General features: G+C 42.1%; 1 protein-coding gene across 48 annotated transcripts in view; it reads left to right on the top strand.

Moving 5' to 3' along the window:
• Positions 1 to 27,464, top strand: part of CELF4 (CUGBP Elav-like family member 4) — a 700,143-nt gene that overhangs the window by 385,252 nt on the left and 287,427 nt on the right. For 25 of the 48 annotated variants that reach the window (XM_075726725.1, XM_075726749.1, XM_075726707.1 and 22 more), the window contains exon 3: positions 21,311 to 21,359. In XM_075726725.1, coding sequence (XP_075582840.1) covers positions 21,311 to 21,359 — 49 coding nt within the window. Of the gene's footprint in view, positions 1 to 21,310; positions 21,363 to 27,464 lie in introns of all 48 variants that reach the window. The other 23 variants (XM_075726713.1, XM_075726739.1, XM_075726712.1 and 20 more) reach the window with 1 other exon arrangement.

Consider the following 27,464-nt stretch of genomic DNA (forward strand, 5'->3'; position numbering starts at 1 on the left):
CCCCAGGGCACAGCCATATCATGTTCCTTCAGCTCAATGTGTATCTCCAGCATTATCAAAATTAACAAGAAGCCACCTTAATCCTGCTCCCTCATCACAAAGCCCTCTTCTTTCCTGTGGATCAGCAGCTACTGGCCTCTTATCTTAGAGTGGAAGTAAATAAAAGAAAGAAAAAGGAAAAAAAGACACCTTTCCCCTCTTGCATAAGCTTCACACCAACCTTCTTGTTATTGATATGTGGCTTAAAGTGCTCTCTGACAATGAAAAATTCACAGTCATAATAAGATGACCTCTGGCTTTGTCAGTTCCTGGCAAGTTATTGTGCATCTCTGGCTGGACACAGCTTCTCTCGCTTTCTGCTTAGACTTGGGGATGCTGACACCCTGGATCCCAGGGTGAGGTACTCCAGGGTACCTTGCCCTCACTAGTAGTGTTTTATGAATGAATATTGGGTCTTCTCCCCCAGTTTTTCTCCTGTGATCATCTCTGTTTTGACTGGAGTTTGCTCTGCAAGGAGCAGAGGGAGGCATAAGGAAGAATAGACATAAACTGTGAGATTTGACATCTTCTGGACAGGAAAGAAAGGATATCACCAGGAGCTGCTCCAGCTGGAAGAGAGCTCCCCTTGCTGGTACCTGAGCTGCTGGACAGTGGCACATCAGGGAGAATGGCAGTGCGGAACAGAGGGGTGATACTGGAGGGGACGAGAGCAGTGGAGACATGGCATGCTTTGGTGGAGGCAGGCTTTTCTTTATTTGCATGCATTCACATGCTCATTAAAGTTCAGGCTCTACTGTACATCACTAGCGTGCTTGCTACTGTACACTCAACCGTGTTTGGTCTCTTTGAGCAAACCCACATGCTTGTTCCTGTGGGATGGATTGGGAAGAGGTGAGGGCAACTGAGCAGCAGCCCAATGCACTAGGAGATATGCATGGTGGACCATAACACTCAGAGGGCATCAACCTATGCTGCAGCATTGTTTTTATCACACAGAAGTGCAGTCACAACTTCTGTGTTCTGTCCCAAGCCACCTGCATCTTGTGAAAAACTTTGATGTCTTTTGATAAGGTAATATATACTAACTCTTCCCAGGATGGGGTGACGGGCTTGTCCTCTTGGGGATGAATGTGATCCAACCTTCCTGTGGAATGAGAAGTGCAGCCACATGAATTAAGTCTGCCACTTTGCAGTGGGTGATGAGACTTTGTTGCCTGTGCCACAACTTTCTTGTTTTCCTCAGGAGGTAGTTTGTTGCATTGTTGTTGTTTCTGCTGCTATTGTTTTAATCTTTCACAGGAGATTATATAAAACAGCCTCTCCATGAACCAGAACACATCTCTGGGGAATATGATGACAGCATCCATATTTTAAAAAGCCATAAAGTAGAGATGCACTGTAGAAAGTAGTCTTTCCCAGTAATAAGTGCAGTATGACATCCAGGAAACATACCCTATTGTGACAAGCTTGCACGCTAACGCAAATCTGAAGAAAAGTACATTTCAAACCACAGATGTTGTCATGCTTGTTATTTTAAAGAATTTTCCTTCCCTAAATTACTTCTTCAGACAGAACAAAGCCCCTTAACCCTTGGCAAACTGTAGCTGCTTCCTGATGCTCCCCAGCTGTGAATCTTAAACTGATTTCTCTTGAAGTCTCCATCACAGAGAACCTCCCCTAAAACAGCAGTTCCCCTGCATTTTGCAGGATTTGTAGCTTGGTGTACTCCAGCCCATGTGGACCTTGACCTTGATGGGTGAACAAGCTGTTAAGAGGTTTTCTTCGTCCCTGATGTCAAGCAGAGATTACTTTCTGGACTGTATATAGTAGATGGGAGGCCTGATAACAGGCTTTTTTTCAGGTCTGGCAGGAGCTGAAGCAGGAGGGGAGGCTAACCGGAGCTCTGTGACTGCTCAGTCACACAGGGACAGAAACAATCTCCAACTGTATATTTGCAATGCGTGCTGCACCATGGAGCAGGGTGCTCATTAGAAATAGCTGTATTTGTACCTGGAACAAAGAGCACTGAGGACCATCGTACTGCATCATCCATACTGCAGCCCAGGAGACGGAGCAGGAAAGAGTTTCCTTTCTCTACTTCTCCACTAATCTGCTAGGAGAATTCAGGCCACTGAGCTGTAGCTACCTTGGGCCACACTGAGAGAGCCGAAATGTCACCTACATCCCTGTAGCTAGTTAACGAAAGAACAAGAGACTCCCAAGTGTGACTGAGAGTGCCTAAGCAAGGTGACGTACAGGGTCCTGTTTAGAGCCAGTGAATGGAAAGCCCTGGCACAGTGCAGGTCAGCCTTTCCAAATATGGCCCATGCCTGTTTCCCCTCTGATCAGTGAGCAAATTATGCCAGCAGCCACTGCCCTTAGTTAGGTTTTATTAGTGAACGCCAGGACCATTAAGTCAATAGATCCTGGAGAAATGTCACTATTACAACCATCCACGGCAAGGAAAAGCACATTCCCAAGCAGGGAGAGTGTGGAAGGCCTAATGAACACTGAGCAGATCACTTGCTCCGCACTGGCTTTGTCACTGCTGGGCAGCCTTGCCCTGACAGAGGTCCTGTCCAACCAGGGACGTACATCCATTCATCATTAGTCCTAATGCAAGCCTGGGAGTTTTAAAGCCGGGGCTAAATCAGACCATCTTAATTTGCAGGCTTAATGCATTGCATATTATCCATATCCTTCCTATGGGATTTATCTTGATTAAGTGTTAATTTGTAACTAGTGGTATACCTAGTGAAGTGACTGGTGAGAAGGGTGCCTGGGTAGAGAGTCTGTGTTTTGGCAGCGGTGCAGATTGGGGATGGGAAAATGCTGTTCCCACAGCAGACATGCAGGCAGGCAGCACATTTTATGCACATGCCCCTCAGCCTAATAGGCAAACTGTCCAGAAAGGTTTAGCTTGGGTTACTCTTCAGCTGCGATGCAAGCCAGATGTCTGCTGTGAGAGAGAGGACCAGACTTATAAAGGTTTTTGGCCATACCTAAGTCATCTAGCCCTTGGCTGTTGTATAGTACTGTCTGTGCAGAACAGCATGGGTCAGAAAAGGCATAGCCGCTTCACATAACCAAGTGTAGGCAGCCATTTAAACATTCCAGCTTGCACATCTTCGGTTGCATATTGAATCTCTCCTGTACATGCCCATAGATGAGCTGCCTGCTCATCCCCTGCAGTGACACCAGCCTCTGCCCAGTCCCTCCTTCTGTCTCGCTGCTTTCATTCTGTGACCACCAAGAACCAGCTGGGGTAAATGTTGAGTGGATGAGACCATTTTAGACATGATCACAATCCCAATTTGACTACAAAACATCTGGGAGAGACTATCAGCAATATGAAAAAAACCTCTTTGAGATGGGCAGGGCTTTTCCAAGTAGCTAGGAAGCTGTATTTCAGGATATGTTCACTCTACTGACCTTTGCTTTGGAATGAGAAACAAGCCTTCCACCTCCACAAGACGCACTGAATCTTGGATCAATCTACATCACCATGTAGATTTTACAGCATTTGAGGAGAAGCAACCCTTAAGCAGAAATGGGTTCTCAGCTTTTGCTGTCACAGCGCTGGCATTTCACTAAAATAAAAGCCTTTATTTCAGCTGATGCTTTGGTGTCTGAAAGTGTGTCTGGATCTGTAACCACCTGTCCCCCACAATTCATAAAAGCACACTGAATATATGTATTAAACAAGTCTTACATCCAGAAACACGCACACACATACAAGTCAGGTCAAGCTATTTCATAGTCCTCTTTTACAGAAGGGTGAAGTAAAACTTCAGTCAACTTTCTCTGGCATGGTAATAGTAAACCCATGGAAGGCATCCAAAAGACTTAATTGCTGTCTTATGCTGTACAGAGGTGTTCTGTATTAGCAGCATTTCTGCTTTTGGCTGTTTTTCCTAACACTGAAAACAGTGGACAGTTTCTCAGCTGATGGGTACTGCTTCCTTTTACTTGGGTAACTGATGACAGCAGTTGAGGAGGGAGGGGGATGTTGGGTAGAAGGAAGTTAATTAATTTCAGGGTTTTTAATCTCTTTTCTTTTGTACCAAACCATAAAACAAAAATTCTTCGGGAGCCAGAACATGTACCTCCAGTAATCGAAAGAGAGGCAAGGATCTGACTAATAGATATTACGTTCCATTATATGGTCTTGAAGTCAATAAACATTAGGTTACCTTCATGCAGTGAAAAAAGACCAGATTTATTAAAAAATCTTATCTGGAGGGTTTGCATTTCAATAGGATGTGAATTTGCATATTTTAACAATAACCTCCCATCATTCTGTCTGATCTGTGCTCAGTTGGCCATACAGATCACTTTATCTTGAATAGATTATCACCGGTTTAATAAACCCTTCATAATATGCAGGTATAACAATGGTACTTCATTGGATAAAGGAGGTATTAAAGTTCTTTTTCTGGAAATAGGGGTGGCCCAGCTAGTGATTAACTTTATACCTCTGTACATCCCTGTGCTGAATACGGATTGAAGGAGAGTATTCCCATTATTCACATTCAAAACGGACTGGCTCTTCAGAGTTCCTGTTAACTCCTCATTGCCCATGGCAGCTGTGCAGCTGTGGGAGTCAACAAAGCCAAGGCTGCCAGGGATGTTATCTCCAGCAGTGGCCACTACCTGAAATGTCAGGAAAAGGTGACGCTTTTCCTGCAAGCTGAGTCCTTCTCCACATACAGAGTGTGATCAGTGCCAAGATGTTTCATAGAAGAGTCACCTTCTCAGTGCTAGATGGAAGTAGGGTCAAAGCACTGCTCAGCAAAGAGCCAAAAAGGCTTCTAGGCAGATCACTTAGTTACCCCATTTTCATTGAAGAAGTAGGATTATTATTCCTTGTCTCCCGCCCAGTATTTGACTCATTCTCTGCTTCCACTTTCCACACAGAAGCTCATTTTCCACTGGTTGTCCTTTACAAGAGATGAGTCCCTCTCACAACTCCTGCATCTTGTCTTGCCATCTCAAAACATTTGGTTGGGAGCAGTACGCTCAGACCCTCCACAGCAGCAAAACAAGTCACTGCTAAATCACAAGGCTGGCTTTTGTCTCTTGCAGTCTCAACTGGGACAGACTCATTCACACATGCCTGCCATTTGAGGCTCCTGACCACTTTTCTCATGAGACACAGGGCAGAGCATTAGTGCCAGTGCACTGTGTGATTGGAGCTCATATAATTTTCATGTTGTCTGAAAATTTTGATTTCTTAATTTTTGTTTCTTGATTGATATTTGCACCCTGACTTGAAAAACAAATTATACTCTTCCCCTCTTGGGTACCCAGTACAAAGCAGGCAGCTGTGAGCATTAGCTGACCACACACAAAGCTTAGACAACCCAGAGACTACTGTGTCACTAAGCCCAAGCTTGTAGACCTTAATGAGAGGTAATGTTCACTCAGGACCAGCTCTATGTTCACTCAGCCCTGGGATCTGGGCTGTCTCACATCTGACCATCTGGGAGCACAGGAATAATGAATTTTGGGGCTGAGTGTGCATGCATGTATGAGAAAGAGAGAGTATGTCACACACATGTTCCCCAAGATACCCTTGAGAGCAACTAGAACTTCTCACACCCTCTCCTTCCTCTGTTTTCTTTTTCTCTCTTCCAGCAGTGTTTGTGCTGGTTTTTCCAAAGCTCCCATCACGAGCTTTTTCTTCTTGAGAGCCAACATGCTGGTGTACTGCCTGACAGTGGGAGCACAGCAAGGCTAGTGAATAATTGAAAGTTATTGACCTATAATAACCTGGCATTATTGACCATAAATGATTTAGTTAAAGCACACACACACACACCCCCCATCTCATGTGAAGGAGCTGAATTTTGAATTCCCTTTGTCCGGCACTGGCTCAATGGAGCTTGTCACAGGGGAGAGAGGGGCAATTTGGCCCAGCATGAAATTAATGTTAATCGAAACAACTTTTCTGATGATGCTCTAATAAGATTCTTATGGGGAATAAGCACAGAATAAGCCTGGAGCCACAAGCAAATTGTCCTGAGTCTTTACTCAAAGCTCTATGAAGGCACAAACCTTTCTTGAGCTTCAGCAAAGTTCACAGATTTTAAGGCTGAAGTGGACAATTGTCATCAAGCAGCCTGACCGCTGCCATAAAGTAGGCTAGAGACTGACCAATACCAGGACCAATAACCTGTTATTGCACCTGACCACAACATTTAGGGAGAAGGAAAAACACCCAGTTTTGATGTCAGACTTCCCACTCTCCTATTATTTTTTGTTTCTGCTGAGCCAGCTTTTCCTCTTCGAAGTGGAAGCGCTAACATCAGCTCCTTTGGAGCCACAAAATGATGGTTGCCCTGCCACAAAGCCTGCTAGGGCTCATTCCTGGCCTCAGGTCCCCATCATCTGGTTGGAACTGCATTGCTGTCTCTGATGAAACCCCCACAGCTTCCCATTTCTGAATGGAGCCCTGTAGAAGTGCAGATGTCTGGGATGGTGAGCTTGGCTGGGTCAGATAAAGATGTGAGCGAGTAACTGTTTAATTGAGCCAGATTTCTGAACAAGATATCCCAGCCACTAGCACAACTGCCATATGCCCTCCTAAGCTGGCTCTGTTTGTGTCAGGATCTGAATTTTGTGGCTGGACCCTATTATGGAAAGTTTCTGCCCAGCTTTTGACAGATTAAACTTCGCAACTTGGACCTGTTCCTGATTATCTATCAGTGTCTGACAAACAGCCATAAAAGCTTCTCATTAGCTTTGTGGGTGCTGTTCTTTATACACAAAATAGCTAGGATAGCTGTGCCTGGCTTACTATTTTTTTCAGGGTCAGATGGATGAAAGAAAAGATCGCTTCGGTTTCAGATTTACCTGACTTGGAGCTTGTGAGAGATTATGCAAGAACAAAACTTTTACCCCTCAGTGGTGCTGACCCACCGTACAGAAGCAGATATGAATTGGCATTTACAGTAAAGAAAAGTGTCTAAGATGGAGGGATTCATTCCCTTGCATTTCCAAGTTCAGGGCAGATTTTTCCTACTGACTCCAGCAGGCAGTGGAAGTGCCTGAAGCTGCTCCCACAGTCCAAAATCACTGCAGACAGGCAATCGCTGGAGTCAAAGTTGCAATTCAGTCTGTGTAGTGAAGTAACTAACTTTTGAGTACATTTTAAGTACCTAATGAAGCAGGCTTTCTGGAGTAAATCCGTAATTTCTCCATCCAGGAAATTGGGTCTGCATAATTTAGTTGTCTAAATTGAGGCAGACAAGAGCTCCCTCTAGAGGTCTCCAAGCAGCCCGTTTCTCTGCATGGGCAAGGCTAGGCACTTACTTCAGGAAGGCATTTCATGAGATATTTGTGATTTAAGTACAAGCTAAGTCTTTTGATTAAGAAAACAGAATCTCTCCCAGATTTTCCAATTTTTCATCCAATATGAGAGCTAAACTGGGGGGGGTAAGTGCAGCTGGAAAGAAACAATTGAGTTTCTCTCTAAAGTCAGGTAAGGGTCATGATAACCTAGGATATAGCTTCTTTGTCTCTAAAAAATCTCTGGGAGCAGTGGGAGAAGCCTAGTGTCTCATCTGTATGTGCACACTGTCACTTACTTGTGTGTACTCCTGAGACCAGCCCAAACTATCTGACTACAGCGGTACATGACACCGATGTCCAAGATGGCTTCCAGATCTCTTCTTCCTTCCTCTCCGTATAATTGACTATTATACCAGCATTATCTGTGCCTTGATACCTTGGATTTATGAAGCCTCTAACAAATATAAATTCCCCTTTGCACACACCCCATTTAATCAAAACCTTGCTGGTTTAAGCAGTCTGTTTTATTAAATTACCAACCTATGAAGCAATTAACTCAATTAGAAGCAGCCGTTCTGTAGTCTTGAACAACCAAGGGGTAATATTGCAACAGTATATGTTATGCAGAGTATGGCACATTATAATAACACTGAGAGCTTATATAGCATTTTAGAACTTTAAAATTTTGTAGAAATAATATCTAATTAACCCTCACAATGGGCCCTGGAGGTAAAGATTACTGTCTAACCTCTTTTTCCATGGAGGAAACTAAGTGGGGAAGAAGGTGATAGGTAATAGACTTCATAAAAGAGTTCAAGGCTGTATCTTTCCACACTTTGCATTCACAGCAAGTAGACTTCAGACTTCCCAAATTGCTCCTTTCCTTCTGAGAAAATCAACATCAAATGACCATTATCTCCCTTTCCTGTCTCCATATTGTAATGTGTAATGGGTTGAGCTGATTTTAAAATATCTCTTCCTTTTGGGGGGTTGGGAGGGACAGGGAGGGAGACCCCAAAGGGATATAGAAATCTTACAGGAGTAGGTTACAACCATTACACATAAGCACCTGTGCTAACTGCCTTTAGTGCTTGCTGTGGTTGTCTTGTGCTTCTGGGTGCTTTTGGGAATCAAACAGGCATGGTTTCAAAAGTCAGCACCAATTCATTGCCATCATTTCCCACAACTGTGTTAACCCAATATATTTTACTTTTCACTGTCAGGGTAGAAACGTTCACAAGTTCATCTGTGTCACCTCAGTTATGCGATCTGACAGCAAATAATGAGGATGGTCACAGGAGCTCATCTAACTAGACCTGGGTACCTATGGCCTTTCATGCATAGACTGCAAGGATAAAAGGGTTCAGATGGGAAATGTCATAGTATATAGGCCACAAGAATTATGGTTAGAAGTATCTTGGTAACAAAGTAAATGGCAAAGATCATCTTGGGGAGCAATATCCAATACTAAAAACAGACCTGTTGCTCTCAAATGATTGTTACCATGAGGCATTATGTTTCGTTGCTAAGTAAACTAAATGAAGTGCCAGGTCCATCATACAGAAGCAACAATGAGCTGTTGACAATAAAAGCAGATCCTCAATGTAAGGATTTTGTCTAAAGATTTATATATGCATATTTTTGTTCTATAAAATTTGGTCAAAGTATTTTTGTTTTCTTTAGTTTTCAAGAAAAAAAAAAGGGGGTTTTGGCACAGTTTTTGTATATTTTTACCAGGTTTTGAAAAGTAAATAATGCAAAACTAGAGATGATGAATAGGAACAGGAACAGGACTTGATTTGAATTTGAAAAAGAAAGTGATAGATTTTGCATCAGTATCTGTTTTAAGCAAATACAGAGAGGAGAGAAACAGCTTAAAACAGTGAAAAGAAAATAATGCTTCTAATAATTAACATTGCCTACTGCAAATATGCATCAATCGTAAATTAACTTGAGCAATCATGTATGATATGATAATATAAATAAGAGAGATTTTATTTTCACATATTAATTTTCTTTGCATTATATTTTGAGCATGAAGAATTTTCTTTTATTCTGGAATTAAAATTCTTGTTATAAAGTTGCTTGGGTCCAGAAGTTGGGGATTTAAGGACAGAGCCATATGTCAGGAGACTGATGGTAAAACCCCAAAAGCTAGAAACACTGGCAGTGCTTGTATGCAGGGCTAGATCAGGGTTACCTTTAAATATAGAGAGGTTTGCATTACACCCTAATTCAAAGAATTAATGAGTGGTTTATTTAAAGTAGATAACCTAAAAAAACCCCATGATTGTTCTCAGTGGTCATGGCTCCAATTTATCTCATTTCATATTTACACCATGTAACACCCAATTCACACTGCAGAGAGAAAGAACAATCTGGCCCAAATTTTCAAATATCCTCAGCACCCAGAGGACCAAAATCTTTTAATTATCTGTCTATGTATTTGAGAACATCCTGTGTTTGAAACAGAAGGTTCCTTAAGTAGTGTGATTTCTTTCTCGGTTTCCCTCTCTGTGTTTTTTTTTACTCTTAGTGTCACATCTTGAGAATATTTCTCTGCTGTGATTTTGGAAGGACACTGCTAGAAAGCAGCAAGCCTTGTTCTCCTCTGCACTCGTTCAAACATGTCAATGCTGCTTAGGCTTGCTACCGATCCACACAGAAGAATCAGACCCTGGGAGTTCAGAAACTTATTGTAAAAAGGTTAATGGCTAATACCACCAGAAAGTTTATAGCTGAAGTTCTAGGGGCTCTGATCAACGCTCTGTCTTTTGTCAAATGCCACAGCACAAGAAGGGGAAGGAGGGAGGAAAATGCAGTTGGATGAGTTGCCTCTTCTCAATGAGGCCTTTCTGGTTTGCCTCTTCCAATTTTATCCAAGCTGCACATGCTATGCAAGCAAGCAAGAGGGTCAAGCTCACAAGCAAGTGAAAAGCAAATGGGGGTGAGGAAGAAGGGAGTAAATAACTTGGAGCTATTGGCTGTGATGCCAGAGGTGGCATGCTGCTTCCGGCCACTAACAGATGTGGACAGATGAACCTTTACACCAAATCAATCATCATATTTATTCTAATTGTATCGTAATAGTCCCCCAGGAGCTCAGTTCAAATGAGCTTGACATTATTAAAATTTTAATGCCCAGTTTTCATAGCTGAATGAATATTTAAAGGGTATGTCCCAGGCTTAAGTTATGATGATGAAGAAATTAATGGAATGTCTTGTTTAATGCTTTGGTACACGTTGATGCAAAAAAAAAAAAAAAAAAAAAAAAAAAGAAGGAAAAAAAAGTAGTTGTTCAGGAAGGAAAAGAAAGAAAGGCATCGTTTAGGCATAATTAGAGAAGGAAAGCATCAGCGATGCATTAGTATCAGACAACACTCTTGTCGGATAGCTCTCAGTGGAGAGGAAATATTTATCATTCAGGAGGGGGGAAACCAGGGTGCGGTCAGGGACCAGAAGAGAGGCAGCTCCACATGAATGACAGATAAAAACCAAATCCCTGGGAGTCTCTGACCACATCCTTACATGGTGGAATGGGATTGCTAGCCTTTGCTGGTTGGAAGAGACACAGAAAATCACCTTTGTTACACAGCCAGGGTGTTTGTTTATTGTAAGTACCCAGATCAACTTTGAAGGATGGCATAATTAATCAGTGATACTCATCAGCCTGGTAATTATGTTATAGATAATTGTCAAAACATGGGACCAGATGATACCAGTTATACATAGATGGGGGTGATGCGTGGCTCCTTTTGCATTGGAGAGCCTGATTCTGTATGGGCTGAAACCAGCACAGGGAATTGCATTGACTCTGAGGATCTGGAATCTGGAAAGATTGTGGGGGTTTTTTTTGGTTTTTAAGCCTTCCATGCTTTTCCCAATTCAGGAAATGTCTGGGAAGCTAAGGATTTTTGTTTTCTCTTCTTTTTTGAATGCTGTACTAATATTTGCAAGATTTCTGCTTGTGCTTATTCATTTGGTGTTAGGAACAGAGGACTAACTTGGGCAGCTGGATAGGCTTAAAATCCCCCCCATATGCATTTCCTAGATGTGAAGGAAGACTGAAGAAAAAGTTAATGCTCTAAGTCCTTTCACAGAAGATTTTCTTTAAGGGGGCACTGTCAAGATTAAGATAATCTTATTCTTTCCCTGAGTCTTTCCTCACTTGTTGGGTTTTTTTTTTAAATTTTTTTTTTGTCATTTACCTTTTTCCAGCTCCTTCAGGAACTGCAGCCCTGATCCAGTGCACAGCTATGGGGTTTATCTTGAGTCAAGGTTTTCACACATCTAATTTGATGTGTGATTTCAAATCAGTTTAGACAAGCCTGTGGAGAAGGTGGCATAGCTGCTGTTTTTCTTCTGCTCTGATGGGGCTTATTTCATGTTATCTTAAAATAATTGGGCCATATTTGTTTCCTAATAGAACTGAAAGGACAGCACAACCATACCACCTGTATCATGACAGGGATATGCCTTGAGAAGGAAGTCCCTATGCTTCAGAAATGACACAGCATCCTACTTGGAATAGGTTTAGGTCTGGTCCTGCTGGGGTGCAGGACTGAGGTAATGTACTGCTTATCTGTTACCCTGCAGCAATCTTACCCCACAGATGACCCTAACCCTTGGAAGAACGGAAATTAGGGTGGGAGGAAGGGAGTGAACACGTCACCATTGAAAGCAGGACCAGTGTTGGGGCAAAATCACTTTCTGGCTCAGAGTGGAGCTAATCCAGTACCAAGGAAAACCCTGCTTGCAACCTTAACCCTGTGATAGCCTCTTCTAGTTCCTGGGAAGGTTATACATTAATTCAGGCCTTGAGGTTACCTGCACATTTCTATCAGTGAGAGTCTTTATTTCATGATTCTGGCAGTGGGTGAAAACAGCTAGTTAATTTACACTGCTTACTCAGTTGTTTGTTAAACAGCAGTGCTGTGGAAAGCATTTCTCCACGGGCAAAAGGGCTGGCTGTGGTTCTTATCTTCGTGGCCAGGCATACAAAGCCACAAGCACAGAAGGTCTAATCTTCTTGGATGGATGGTGGCCAAGCTCCTTTTGCACTCAAAGCACTGAAGTCAATGGGAGCTTGGCCTTGCTTAAAGTCTGCAGAGTCAATCCAAGCAACCATTAGTGGCAAAGGCTGCATTTGTGTCTTGCTTCAGAAGCAGAGATAAAGCTTAGAGAGGGAAGAGCACAGCAGGGAAGTGCCAATAGCCAGAGGTCATGGGCTTAGGATATGGAAAAGACTACAACAGATGTTCATCTCTAAGTGAGGGGCAGGGGTTATGTCTATAATGCCTTGAGTAGTACATCTGTCTCTCTGCCTTGTTTGCCTGCCCTGCTCACGTCCATGCTAAAGAGGCCTCTGGCCTCTGTGGAGTGTGTCCAACATGCACAAAATCATGACATGCCCCATATGCAGAGAACACCCTGCCTTCCCCCTTATCTGCACTTCCTCACCAAGGCAGCTCCTGAGTATGCTCCAAACTGTGTCTGCCTGGACGAGCACCAGCTGCAGGCAGTGCTGGGCAACCTCAGAGCAGACCAGAACAGACAACACCTGTGAGACAACTCAAATACAAGGTCTGAGGGTGAGCTTTCAACTAGGCAGTGCAGGCACAGATAAACATAGAACCACAAACACCTGAGCTGAGTACACACTGCAAAACTGATCTAGGACCCGTGGCACATATTTGCATCACTCATCTAAGTTCTGTGTTGCCACCTAGATACAGTTATTCATTAGCCATTCTGGGAAGTTTAAGGCTATCTTGATTGTATCTGTATGAACTGCCTTCATATGTGTGGATTATGCTGTTGCTCTGCCCTGAAAGAGTTTGGGATCGCAATATCTAGGCTAAAAGAGAGTTTGGTTGATTTCTGCCAAATGCATGCAGAGTTGCCTAACAGAAAATGCCAGTGATAGAGAAGAATGATTTTAGTTAAAAGGTGGTTTGGGCACATTTTAAAATTTGTTGTAAATTATCTTGAAATGAACACAAGTGGGAAAGTAGAAGAGAGGTGAGATTATGGAAAAGCTTATACTACTGATATTAGGGAAGACGAGAAGAAAACACAGTAAAAGAATTAGTTTTATATTAGAATTTGATGTGTTTATGAACAGAATTTCACATTGTGATTACTCATGGTAGCAGAAAGGAACTAGATTTAATGAGCAGGATGTCCCTTCAAAACGTATACCTCTGCTCTTCGGATACGCAGAAAAATAGACCCTTTTATATAGCTTAGCATCACCAGTAGGCCAATCGTGGGACTCTTTACTTGTTTGGGTACACTCACTGAATGTCTAGGGACTTCTTATATATGCAAGGGGTCTGGGACCACGGACATATTTCCCAAGATTAAATCAGCATCCACCAGGCCCCTTCTTTCCCAGGAAACAAAGGTCAAGAGCACAAGCCAGGCAAGATCCATGACTGCAAATAAATATCTATCTGGATGATCAGGGCACCAGTACCTTGGGGAAAACTGTGTGTGTGGTGGCACAGTCTAGCAAGTGAATGTAGACCTATTGAATATAATTTTTACTGCGTGACTGCCCCAAAGCTTTAAGGGGACCTCCCGCAGTGCAGTCTCTTTCACGTGCAGATTTGCATATGAAAGAGTACTTATATGATATGAATACTGAAAAAAGAAAAAAAAAAAAAAAAACCAAAACCAAAACCCCAGTGCTGTCTCTCTTGTTTTGGAAAATAAGGCTTTGCCATTCCAAGCATCCTGCGTTTTGTTCCTCTTACTGTCCTCAAACCTGCCGAGGACTGAGTTCCCCTTTACCCCTTCCTACTTCACTTAAAACCACAGGCACTGTGATGTTGTGCACTACCTACTCATCTTCCCCAAGTTCAAACCAAAGGATTTGTAGTATTGGAAAGGTTTTATTTTGCTATTAACAAGATCAGCAGTTTCTTCAGGTTCAAGCCCAAACCATTTTGTGGGGAGAAAGTTTCGGATTCAAAGCCATAGGCTTCTGCATTTGAACCTGAACTGAACTTAAGCCCCATCTAGGTTCATCTATATACACGACACAAGTGGAAAGATGAATCGATAGTTAGACGGATGGATTATAATGTGTTTTATATGATATATAGAAAATACTCTCAGAGTGCGGGGATGGCCGGTAGCAATCATTCTCAGGGGTAGGCATGAGAGCATTGACTGATTTGTAAAGGTCAGACCCTTTGAGATTTTTTTTTCTCTCTCATACATTCCCATTTCAGGTCTTCTCATCTATTTGTGTACACGTCTATGACACATGTCTCGTCAGGCAGGGAACAGAGTGGTAGGGAGGAATTAAGAGTCCACTAACCAGATAAGGTTTGGGACAGAGTCATTTCAGATGCAATGCATTACCAGTGAGTGTTTCCCACAAGGCCAGCCAATGTGACTTTTTTCACCAAACTTTCTAAAGCATTTCCCCTCCCTACTCTTTCATTAATCCAACATTGTATCAATTTGCACTGCCCACACAAAAGTATGCTTAATGTGTAATCACACAGCAATTCATGCAACCACAGCACTTACCTCTACTCCCATGGGGGCAGGTTTTTGCTCTATGCCTTATAGCTGCAATACACAAATACAGAAGGCTGGCTGTGTAGCTAACCTATGTAGTAGCAGCTTTCCTAATTCTGTAACACTCATAGCTGAGCTGAGGATCTGGGCCCTGACTTTGTTTTTTTTTCTTCAGAGAGAGGAGATTGCTTTGGATTTGCTCTTATGGCTATCTAGTTTAGATCACTGTAATTCAATTATGTCACTCAGAATCGGGTGCAGAGTGATTTACTTGAACTTTGCAATTACACACACACAATTCAATTGTAGGTGATTTTCTTGGCCTTTCCAAGTTTGACACTAATATACTTTGCATTTCCTTAGGGCCTTCAATCACAGCAGATTTTGCTCAATGCTTTAAAAGTTATGACCCACTCCTACAAACACATTCCTGCCTGTACCTTTACTCACATAAATAGCTGTGTTGACTTCAGAGGAATTACTATTGTGTACTTAGCAGACCCACAAAAAGTTGGCAGAAGTGGTAAAATGAAATTTCTCTTAGTGTTTTGGGGGGAGATTGTGAACAGAAAAACCTTTCCACTGAAGAAATAAGGAGTAACTATATTTTCTGGAAATTTTAGGGCAGTTATTAAACCTCCAATTAACATCTGAGCTATGTCATGAGATCACCAAGAACTACATGACATCTTTAGGAAGCAAGTTATTCTAGGATGGGATTTTCTTCCATGATGCTAACCAGCATCTACAGAGATGCAGTAGTGCCCAGTAAGCATTGCTAAGACCTGCTAGCTCACATCAGCATCCTATCCTTTGTGATTAGGTCACAGTACTGTTTCATCACTGATTTAGAGGCCTGATGCCTGAACAATACCAAACACAACAGAAAATGACTGAGCAAGAAGAGTTTGTTATTTGCCATTATATCTATCCACAAAAGTAAGGCATAGAAATGACTTGATGTTTGCTTGTTTGTTTGTTTAACAACAGCATTTAGAGACCTTTTTTTGGTCAACCACCTTCATGGTACATTAAGGTATCTTTATCTTCATTGTACAGAGAAGAAAGCTGAGAAAGAGGCAGATGAGAAAGCTCAGAGACAGATGTAATGGTATGTCCAAATTCATCCAGAAGGCCAGTGTGGAGCTGGAAACAGGCCTTGTCAGAGATACTGTACCAGAGTACACTGTACCAGACTGGCTCTTTGGGAACTTTAGGAACCATGGACAATAGAATACCTTTCCTCACAGTTTTTTATACGAAGCTTTAATCAAATCCCCCAATCTGTTCTCAGGGAGTATTCAAATTTCTTAAGCCATCTAAGGAGAGGTGGAAAGACTATTATTAGACAGATGATCACTGTGGTCATCTTCCATGGTCTTATAGGTCATACAAGCTCTAGAATCATTTTTGTCGCCTGAAGTGACTTCTTCCTTAAGCATAACCAGCAGATTATCTCCAACACAGCTCTCTTCTGCCTTGGATATGATCTTTCTAACCATTAGTAGCATTTCAGTGATCTTCAATAGTCTCCTCCTCTTCTCACTTTTCCTTCCTATCTCAGATCGCATTGAAAGATATTCAGAGTGTTGTTATCATCCTTTTTTAGTTTTTTCCCTTTCTTATTTTTATCTCTGCATTTGTCCATTCTCAAGCCCGGTAAAGCTTTAGTCCTGGCTAGAAACACCAGGTATACTAGTGACTAATGAAAAAGTGAGTGAGACAAGAAAGGAAAGGGTAGTAGGACCAGTGAGAGGAAGAAAGATTGAGACAGTGAGAAATCAGCTGTCTCTGCTTCCTACTTTTCTTTCCTAGGTGATCCTTCTACCTGGTCTAAATTAATATCAAAGCAGAGGGAGAAGAAAAAGGTTGGTGAGGAAGAAAACGACAACCTTAGGAAAAAAAATCATGATACAGAAAAGTGTCTGTCCCCTGTCTAATTTCTGCAGTGGTCTGTACCTGATGGTGCTGAGAAAAATACAGCAGCAAGCTCTGACATTTCATTTCAGCAGAGAATTGAAAAAGGGCTTGCTGTAATTCATCGCTTCTTGTAACTCAAACCCTTTTTTCCAGGAGTACCTGCGCTGTCTTTTAACAATGGCACCATAGTGGCTGCAATTGACATGAAAAATGATGTCATGTTTCTACTTGCAGGGAGGATTGGGGTGGGGGTAGGTGGGGCAAGTGGCAAGTTGGTGTGAGAAGATGACATATGTCATTATTTGAATAGATTGGTTTTAGGCAAAAGGAAAGAAAAGCCAAAATGAAGGGAATGAAGTGTAACAACTATGATCATCGTGTCCAAAGTGTGCAAAGGTGATAGTAAAGGTGGTTTTCAGCAGAGATGAACGTGCAAAGGATCAAACGAAAATGAGAAATATGATGCACCTGAAGTTCTAACTCCTCCATCAACCCAAGCACTTATGGCATTTGTGGAAAAAGGATATGCAACCCCTCTTCCTGAAATGGGGCTGATTCATAGCTGTAGTGGTACACAGTGCCCTTATTTCCCAATACAGACAGGCAATCTGAGATGCAGGCTTTGCCTGAAGTCACACTGTGAATACAATTGTGAATAAAACTTTGGTTTGCCATCCACTTGCCACGCCTTTGAAAATTGGATCTGTCATATGTAACAAGAAACCCAAATTAAATTTTTTCACTCTTGTCTAAATCCCTTTGTGCCTCAGTGGTCCTCAGCACACCTCTGTTATGGCATTGCTGATGAGTGCAGCACTTCAAAGTAAATTTGTGGCCAGATTGGACTCTGAATCATGAATGAGGATAAACATATTGTCCTGATTTATAATGGTTTTATGAGTACTAGGCATTCTGGTACCATAATATCAGGTATCTTCACAGTTTGTGTAAAGAATAAAAATCTCTAGTCAGGTCCTAAAGGATAGGAGGGAAGCTAAAGAGGAGATAAACTCTTTCTGGATTAACTAATGGTGAAACAGTATACTTCTTTCATTGTGGCAGACCAACAAGGACAATATAGAATAAGGAACCATGTTCATATTTCAAAGGAGAGCACAAAGAGCATCCATGGGCAGAGAAAAGGACCATTGCAATGGACAGAAGTATAGCACATCCTAGAGGAGAGCCAGCATTCATCCAGTCCATCTGTCAGTTCAAATGCTGGAGCAGCCTGCCTAGGTCTTTTCCCATGTTGCCAAATCTCTTTTGAAGACTTCTAGTGACAGGGATCAATAAAACCTCACAGCCCCATCCATAGTTCCTGTGATTCCATGTTGATACCCATGGTATTAATCAGATTTGCTGAGTGGCAAATCTTCTTTCTCCTAGCACACTCTCAGGGCCCACCAAGACAGAACAGATATTAAAGATACCCATATCAGTATTTCCCCAACCACTATTCAGAAGACTGCAGTTTGGAGTATAAACTTTTGTTTCTTTGCATTAAACCCATGACAATTCCCAGCTGAAGAATAATCAGAGGGCTTGAACCTCTGAATTTCCTTCTCCCAAAGAAGGTATTTACCCAGACTGAGAATGTACATCTTTCTGCCATTTTATTTCCCCACTTACCACTTTCCTGCTCCCCATGCCAGCTCCTTGCTCCCAGAGTCTCTGTCAGGGGGGAAAAAAAAAAGTTTCATAGATGGAAAGAGGAAACTTAATTATTTTCCCCTCAGTGTTTCTCCCTATAATTGGTGTCTTTCATGTCAAGATGATCTCAATTTGTATTATGGGCTATGTGCAGGCAGCACTTTCTCTTTGGTCTATAAAGAAATTGTCAAGTGTATAAATCATAGTGTACATTAAATTACACTAGCTTTTTACTTATTAATTTCCCCAGTTCTTCTTCCTCTGTTGGATGCTCATTCCCTCCCTCTTTTTTTCCCTTTCTTGGTGATTGTCTTCTTTTGCTCATGCCCCAATCTCAAAAAAAACCCCAAAGCCAAAAACAAAAAAAAAAATTAGTCTTCACTCATTTTTGCTAAAGGGTCTGATGATCTCCTCCGCCTTTTGCAAACTGACCACATCCAACTCAACAACAAGTAGGAAGAGTTCTGCCTAGTTTTTCCGAAGGCTAGATCCAAAGCTTACTCAAGTTCAGTAGGGATTTTCATGGCCTTGAGCAGGCTTCATACCAGTACATACGTTGGTAGATTTATGGAGTGTTCTGCACTGCAAGGGTCTGCCCGTTTTGGACTCCAGACATTGCCTATCAGGGTTGTATGCAGCACACCTCCTATAAATTCCTGGCTACTGTGACTATTTCTCTTACTGACTGCTTGGGATGCAGGTTCTGACGTCTTGGAGCACCAAGGACCTCTGACCACCCTCCTCTGACCCTTAGAGTGAGATTAGCCATTGTGTCCACATTGGGAACCCATAACATATAGTGTGAGTGCAGCTGTCAAAAGTTAACAGCTCTCAAGTCAGACCTTGGCACATGGATGGTATCAACACCAACCTGCTGTAAATTCAAACCAATCACTGCGGCTGAGCACCTAGGGGAAGTTTAAAGCACAGTAAATGGGTAGTTTGGTTTCATTATCCTGCACATGAGAACCAAGCTGGGGTTCATCTCACCTAACTAATTGCATGGACTACCCTTATGATCAGTGGAGAGGAACAGGCACTGCAAAAGACCATTCATCCTTTTCATCTCAGACACCAATCTTAAGAGTGGCTTAAAATTACACTTTTTAGACATTTGGAGTTACATGTCATAAATTATTCTCCTCACCTGTGTGATGTCAGATCTTTAAATGTCTATAAGACCTAACTGCTCACTTATGGGTTACAGGAGCCCTATGGCAGGATGTCCATCCTGCTGCTGCTAAATACATTGCCCCCGGCCCTGCTAATATCTTGTGATATGTGTGTCAGTGACAGGTCTTACAGTTGCAAAAGCAGGGGTTGTTACAAGGTTTATCCAGTACCAAATTCTTTGTTGGTTTTAGCACTTCAATTGTCTGGAGTTTGTTGGATGAGACAGGTGCACAGGAGAGCAGAAATTGCTCAGTAGCGTCTGGAGCCATTGATCCTTCTCTTCCTGAGTGCGAGCCTAACTATAGTCAGTTTATGGCTAAGTACATTTTCCTCTTGAGACAACGTGGCAGGATCTGCTAGGCTCTCCATCATCTTAACCTACTTGTCAGCCAGCTTGATAACTTTTTATTACTAAATATGTGTGCAGAGCAATTAGAATAAATCTAAATGATTATGCACTACTTTAAAAAAAAAAAAAAAAAAGGGAAATTAGGAAAAAAAGGAAAAAGAAAACTAAGAGCCTTGCTACCCAACTGTGATTAGCCACAAACAGGGGAGAGATTGTATCACCTGAAGGTACCCTGTGACAGCCATCACCCACTTTGTGGTCTGACTTCATTGGGAAGCTATATGTTAGGACATTCCTGTTGCCTTCTGACTTTCTGCTCCTGATGTCTGTTTGAACTTGCACCTTCTTTGGTTGCCAAATCAAAGGATAATTTCATTCCACTCAGGAGTAGTCACACACAGAAAGATATTTTGAATAGTCTGTTTACACAGTGAATGGATTGCTTTAAGTGACACGGACGGAGAGGCAGGGAAAGGCTTTCAGATTAAAATCTCAACTGGTTCTGATCCAATCTGCATCTCCAGCTATTAGCAGGAGGGGCATACCCTCACCCCTGTTCATCAGACACCCACATCATGCTAGGCACTACCAGTGAAGATGATCGTGGACACCTGTTGCCCTCTCTCCTGGGAGTGAGCGGCTCTGGGGATAATGATAGTCCCCAATGCTTTTGTTGAGAGAGAGAGACATAAGCTGGAGAACAGAAATCCTATTCACAACATGATGGCAAATCTCTTATACTTGCTTATGTTCTGATGTGAGAGAGGAAAAAGATGTCTGAAAAAAGCAAGAGAGGGAGATGTTTTGACTCATATCCTACCCTCTCCCCCCAAAAAAAACCCTCAATAGCCAATACTCCTGCAACATGTGGACAAACCAGATCTAAATCCCATTCCCCAAGTATGAAATGGAGTCTGCTGTGTTACAGGTGACTATCCTACTGAGCTAACAGTGGAGGTGGAATTCACTTTTCCATTTTCTTTTCATCATGCCAATCTCAAGAAATCTTTGCAATTAAAGTTTCACTGATCCCGACATTCTGACAAAGCATTTCTTCTCTGACACAGTAGTGTTTCCAGAGGAAATGATTAGTAATTTAAAAAGTTATATTTAAAATTTCATGACCTCTGTTAAGTGAGTCAGATCCCTCTCCCAGTGTGATTTCACAGAGCCCCTGTCAGGTAAATGGGGTGACACTGGTTTACCTCAGACCAAGGAGCAGCCTGTACTCTGCAGTTACTTCTTCGCTTACTAATTGCTTCTTCCCCCTGTCGTGGAGTAAACTCTGGTGCTAAGTATGATGCGTGGTAAAAAAACCAAAGCAAGCCTCCGTATATGAATGTTTGATTCCACCATTAATTATGTGTCTCTCTTTGCTCTTTCTTACAGATGAACAGACCAATCCAGGTGAAACCAGCGGACAGCGAAAGCCGAGGAGGTAGTTGACTGCATTGCTTTCAGCCACAGTGCTAAGTATAATTGTTGTCTCTGGCTTCTCTCAGGCAATGTGCTGATCAATTAGTAACGTAATCACTGCCAAAGAAATTCCCTCTGCAGCAAAGATTCTCTTTATTAAATCTCCTTTACTTCGTCTCGCTTTCCTCATATTCAATTATTATTTGATTTTAAAAGGCAGGCAGGTGCCAGCGATTGCCTGGGAAACAAATAACTGCCTCGTTAAGAAGTGAAGCATCAGGCACTTACTTAACAAAGTTTAGCAGCAGTGAAAGCAATGTAGGTTTTTCAGACCTATGTTGGGCTGAGCTGCAGAAGTGTTTACTTTCATTGGGATAAAGCAAATATTTTATGTTTCCTCTGACCGTATTGTTTCTGCTTGGACCGAAACAACCCTGCTTTTGGAAAAAGCAAATTCTGAGGTAACAGAGTTTTCTGCACCTGTATCAGCTTATCTGGATAAACCTGTCATGGAAACTGAAGACTTCTCTCAGTCCCAGGGAGTTATTCAGGATTTGCACAGGTGTAGTTGAAATCAGGAGCTGGTCTTTTGCTTTTCCATCCTGCACAGTGGATTTGGAAAGCTTTCCTAAGTGACCGTTCAATAGATTACCAGTGATAAGGTGTTCCCTATGAAAGGTTTTCTACCAGAACTGATGTAGTGATACTTGACCATATTCTTCTAATAGGGGCCTGTTTGTCAGATCAAACACAGAGCTCACTGAGAAAGTGCGAGATAGTCCATTATGCTGGATAATTTACAATTCTTCTTTTTTTTCTTATATGTGTACGCATATATATGCATGCATATATATAATGACATGGTGCTTTCTTCCTCTATCCCTATCTCTTTGTAGAAAAAAGGAGAGGCTTTTGCCCATATACGCAGTAAAAGCACTAGTGCCAATGTATCATATAAATGTGGGAGTAGATTTTTGTCATTTAGTAATGATGTGTCTTATATGTGTGAAAACTCTTTAATTCCCACCATGGACATAAACTCTTCCTCATTTATGGGACTTACGGGACTATCTTTGTGCTGGCATTAGTGGAAATCCCCAGCAACATCTACTTAAAAGGAGTAAAATGCCTCGCACACAAAAGGCACTGAAATTGTGTTCTTTCTTCAGTTGAAAGCTTTGGATTCCAGAGGCTTTTACTTCGTCAGTGTGAGGCTGAAACTCTCCAGTGACTCAAGTCATTGGAAGACTTTGTACGTAGCTTGTAGTTTAAAGGGCTGGTGTTACAGAGTGGTGAAACCAGTAGGTTGACAGAGGCTCTGTAAGGAAGGGCTGTGGTGCAGTGTAATTGCAGAGCAGAAGAGATGAGTGCTGGAAAAACGCCAGAAAGCTCAGGGATAAATATTGCACTTTTAGAGTCCCCCGTAAAGTAAATTCAGGGGAATTTGGCCAACACTGGGCAGAAAGTATTTGATGGGCTCTGCAATGGCAAGTTCTGCTCTCAGGGGCTATGGCATGTTTCTGACCTGGAACAAAGGCATGTCGCATCATACAGCATCGTCCAGTGTTTTTTAACAGAACCAGGTCAATTTACCCTCTTTCCCTTCCCGTCTGACTATCTGGCTCCATGTCTGAGTAGGAGTCAGTCTCAGTCTGGGCAGTTGTCAACACAGATCTCCCAGGGGAAAAGGGACAGGCTCAGCTGCCTGGGCAAAAGAGGGGACATTATGCACATTCCAGTGGAGTTCGTGCCGACAGCAAGAGTGAAGGGAGGGCCTTTTGTCTATTTAATTAGACATACCAAAAAATAATAATTAGGCTGGCCAATTTGCTTAGTGTGCCTACAGGGTATGTAGCTCCCAATCACTCTTTTTTTTTTTTTTTTTTCTTTTTTTTTAATGCAAATCAGTAATAGAGAACACATGCCTGGCTTTCTGGGAAGGGTTTTCAAACTCTTGCTAAGAGCAGCTGCTTTCAGGAGGGGTGATTTGAACTGCAAAGGGTTCCAGTGACAGTTTGATTCCACATTATCTGTTACACCAGTGGCTCCCTCCCCATTGTATTTTAGCTAATTATCTCCCCAACAGACACAAACTTCATCTTTTCTCTCCCTCTCCACTCCCATATTGCTCCTATCGGAGGTGATCATAACACAAGGGCCAAGCGGGTGCACTTGTCATTGGTGTGAAAAAGACGTTGTCCTAATTCCCCACTGACAAGCTGTTTCTGGGCTGCTGATGTTTCAGCACGGCATGACTCAAGGGCAACTATGGGAGAAAAGAAAAATTGACACTCAAGGGAAGCATTGTATGAAAACTTACATTCTTTGCAAACCCACGGGTTAAAGCAGGCACAGCAAACAGAATGCTAAAAAGGAGGTCGTGTATCTTAGGAGCACATCAAAAGACTTCATTAGGGCTGCAAGATAAAGGTCAACTTCAGCAACAATGAAACTTAAGTTGTAGCTTATTATACCCCATCCATGCATCAGGATGGGACGTGAGGGAAGAGGGATGTTTGGAAGATGAAGCAGCTCTTCTGCACAGCACATCTTTGGTCTGCCCAAAGCCCATGCTCTGAATACACCTCTATCTTCTGGCTTATGGGGTGTTTTGATGCCAGGACAACATATTAGAGAAAGAATGCAGTGCATTTAGAAACTGTAGTTTGCAAGAAGGCTTTTACTAGAAATGGTGAGCAGTATTCTTGAGAAAGTGAGATTATGTTTTATACAGGGACAAATACTTGTATTTTGTTAAAAGACAAATCTTTGACTTTTCCAGTAAGTTATTGCACAACACAAAGCTGATGGGAGTGCAAAATTTACTCTCCCCCCACCTCTGAACCAGATTCTGCTCAGCATTTTTTCCTTTTGTTCTTGAGTCTGGATTTTGTTGGTCTTTAACCCTTCCTGTGTCTTTTCAGCTGAACTGAAAGTGGGTGTGTTAGCCTTTAACATGTGTGAGTGAGAATTTAGACTATCAAACCATCTAGGCTTGGGAAGAATTCAAAATGTTGATTGGCATACATTACACTGAACCCAACAAAATGGAAATGCTGAGTGACCCTTATTAGTTTTGCTGGGTTTATTATTTTGTTTGTTAATCCCCATATTGGACTACAAGCAAGACAAAGAGTACAATCCTTTTCAATAAAATCTGGTATTATTTACATTTGCCTAATCTCACAGGAACTAGAAATGAATGTATTCTCAGTACATTTCTCTAGGGAAACAGTCTAAATTAATAGGAAAATTTTGCATTTTGCATTCCTGCCTTTTTGTGCATGTGTTTATGGTCAAGCCACAAAATGTTATATAAGGGTATTCCTTCTACAAAATACTTCATGAAGCTTCAAATACCTGATCAGAAGGTCAGATACCTTTGAGATTTTATAGAGACTTTAGCAGTGATGGAAATGATAGAATATGATAAAAAAGCAACCATTCTGTATTTTGTTCTGAAAAATCAGTGTAACTCTAGCTCTATTAAGGGTATCTTAAAAACTCTCATTGGCCTTTGTGTTGTCCAAATTTGACTATACAGAAACTACTTCACCATAGATTAGGTAGTCCAATATGTTTTTAGGGATGTGAGCTATAACTCTACATTAAATTCTGAACATGATAAATCTCAATTAAACTGATAGAATTCATCTTGTTGATGATGATTTTCCTTTGTTCCTTGTCTCATATTCAGCTCTAAAAATAGTCTGTAGGTATCAGTGACTTAAAGTTTTGCAAACTTAGGGAAAGATTTCAAGTTTGTTTTGTGGTTTGGGGCAAAAGTTTGGAGCCATTTCTTATTTTATCCACAATATCTCTAGCTCTCACTAGACAATTCTTGCTGCAGCTGGCAGGGTTAACCTATGATAAACACAGCCCCGAGGTCCCACTAGGTTGTACAGGGAGTAACATTTTTTAAAAGGAAAGGACTCTCCTGCTACTCTAGTTGCACTCTGTTAGTGATGCTTAGATGCTCCATTGCTCCCACATTCCTCTCAAAGGACAGAGGAAGATCTGTAAAGGAAAGCATGCAAAGATGCACACAGTGTGCTACCCAGGCCCAGTGCTGTCTCTACCAAGAAACACTTCACAGTGTTTTTGGGGTCCTCCTGCATTTTATGGAACAGATGCAGAAGGTTCCTGGACTAAAGAAAATAAAAAGACAAAGTCCAAAGTGGTTTAGAGTTGAAAGGGTGCAATGTCCTGCAGAGAGGGGGTTGAGAGATTTACAGGGGAGTCTGCAGTGCATCACATTGCAGTGTTTTCTGCATGCAAGACTTCACAAATCTACTAAAGCTTTTGTCTGTGTTTGTGCTTTCAAGCAAATTTGTTTGTGTATGTTTAGGGGAGGTATGTGCAGTGTGTCTTTTTTTTGTCTGCTGTTTGGAGGACGTGGCAACAGCAGCTGCAAGGTTTGAACTTCATATTTCAACTGACTTGCATCATTTCTCTACCCATTACTCAATGTGCAGGCTCTGAAATTATCTGCTTGGTTGTAGTTTATCCCAGCTTCAGAGCAAAATGTCCAAGAACTCATTTACACTAAACAGCAAAGCAGGGGTGACTTGCTCATGCACTATGATCTGTTTCTTTTTATTCCCTTCTATCAGCTCAACAATGATGATGGGGCCAGAATGGCTTCTCCATGGTTTCTTAGCCCTATCTGCCTTTGGGACAAAAGTCTGGGCCTATTCCTTATTTCATCCAGGCCATTTTTAACTCTCACTAGCTCTCTGCTGCAGCTGGCAGGGTTTATCTGTGACAAACACAGTCCCAGGTCCTACTAACTATTTGGCATTTAGCTGTTTTCCCTTTAGCTGATCAGAATTCTATTGCTTCTGCTGATGGCCAAAACCTCTCAGGAAGTTTTCCATCCAGGTACTAGCCAGAACCAGGCCTGTTTAGGTGCTGAAATCAAGGAAGACTGGTTTGCCTTCAGCTTAATTTGGCTTCACACTGGTATAACAATGTCATGGAGAATTATTTCCTTCTTCCTTGGAAGAGCTTTGTTAAGAGGAGGTTTGGTTCCCCACCAGAATGGTCTGGGGAAGAAAGTTAAGGGTAAATAAGGAGATGGCAATCTTGGCAGAGATCAGCATCGGCTCTCCTGCACTGCTGGAGGTTAGGCTATGCTTGCATGCAAGAAGTCTTGTAGTCTGGGACTATGCATACATCAGAGTTGTACCTTTGTAATTCTCATCTCTTCCTTTTCCCTCAGGCACATGTGTTGCCTGGCACATCAAGCTCTGTGGAAAATACTTTACCAGCAGTTCCCTATCTTGTACCTTTGGTGGGCTTCTTTAAAAGACTTCCCACCCCAGCAGCTGGAGAGCAGGCTGATGGAAGGTCCTGTTTCCAGCTGGTAGTCCAGAAAACCTACCTTTATAAGGCCTGCCACAGCTTTTTCTTCAACTGCTCATCTCTTCTTCTTTTATGGTCCCCACACCCATTCAGCTGGAGCAGGCAGATGGCACTGGCAAACACCCCAGGGAGACAAATAATGTTCTCCCTTCTTGGAGTTGGGGGGAAAGATCCAAGTGTGTTTCTTCATGAACGCATCCCCATTAACTCTTTCAACATCACTATGAACCCACTATGACTCACCCTAATCTCTTATAGCTCACGTGGGTAGAGCAAGGCTCAGAGACTTGTAAAGGTCATGAAACACACATGCCAGCCTTTGCTGCGACCATTGCACTTGCAAGGCTAAGACTAATAGTACAGTAACAGATGGTGTCTTCACATTTTATGAGGTCTGAACTCAAAACCTCTGGATGAATCATTTACCAAACTTGGGGCCTCATATTCGCCTTTCCTTCCCTCGCTGCCCACAATGGTTTAAACAACATCTCTCTCCCTCTTTATCTTCCCTTGCAGTTTGAAAGAAGATTTCCAAATACCATGCCAAATCCTTCTCCTAAGTCTCATACATCTCCCCTTCCTGAGATTTGCCCCAATGATTAATCAGCTGGGTTTTATTTTTCTTGCAGGAGGAATTAAAATAAAACAAAACTACACCCATATCTAAATATCTTATTTCTATTAATTACATATCCAATAGTAAACAGCACACTGGTGCTGAGTTGCATTGTCTCTGTGTGAAGGGTAAAGAGAAGGAATGACT

This window comes from Pelecanus crispus, chromosome Z, assembly GCF_030463565.1.
Source record: "Pelecanus crispus isolate bPelCri1 chromosome Z, bPelCri1.pri, whole genome shotgun sequence".
Taxonomy (NCBI): Eukaryota; Metazoa; Chordata; class Aves; order Pelecaniformes; family Pelecanidae; genus Pelecanus; species Pelecanus crispus.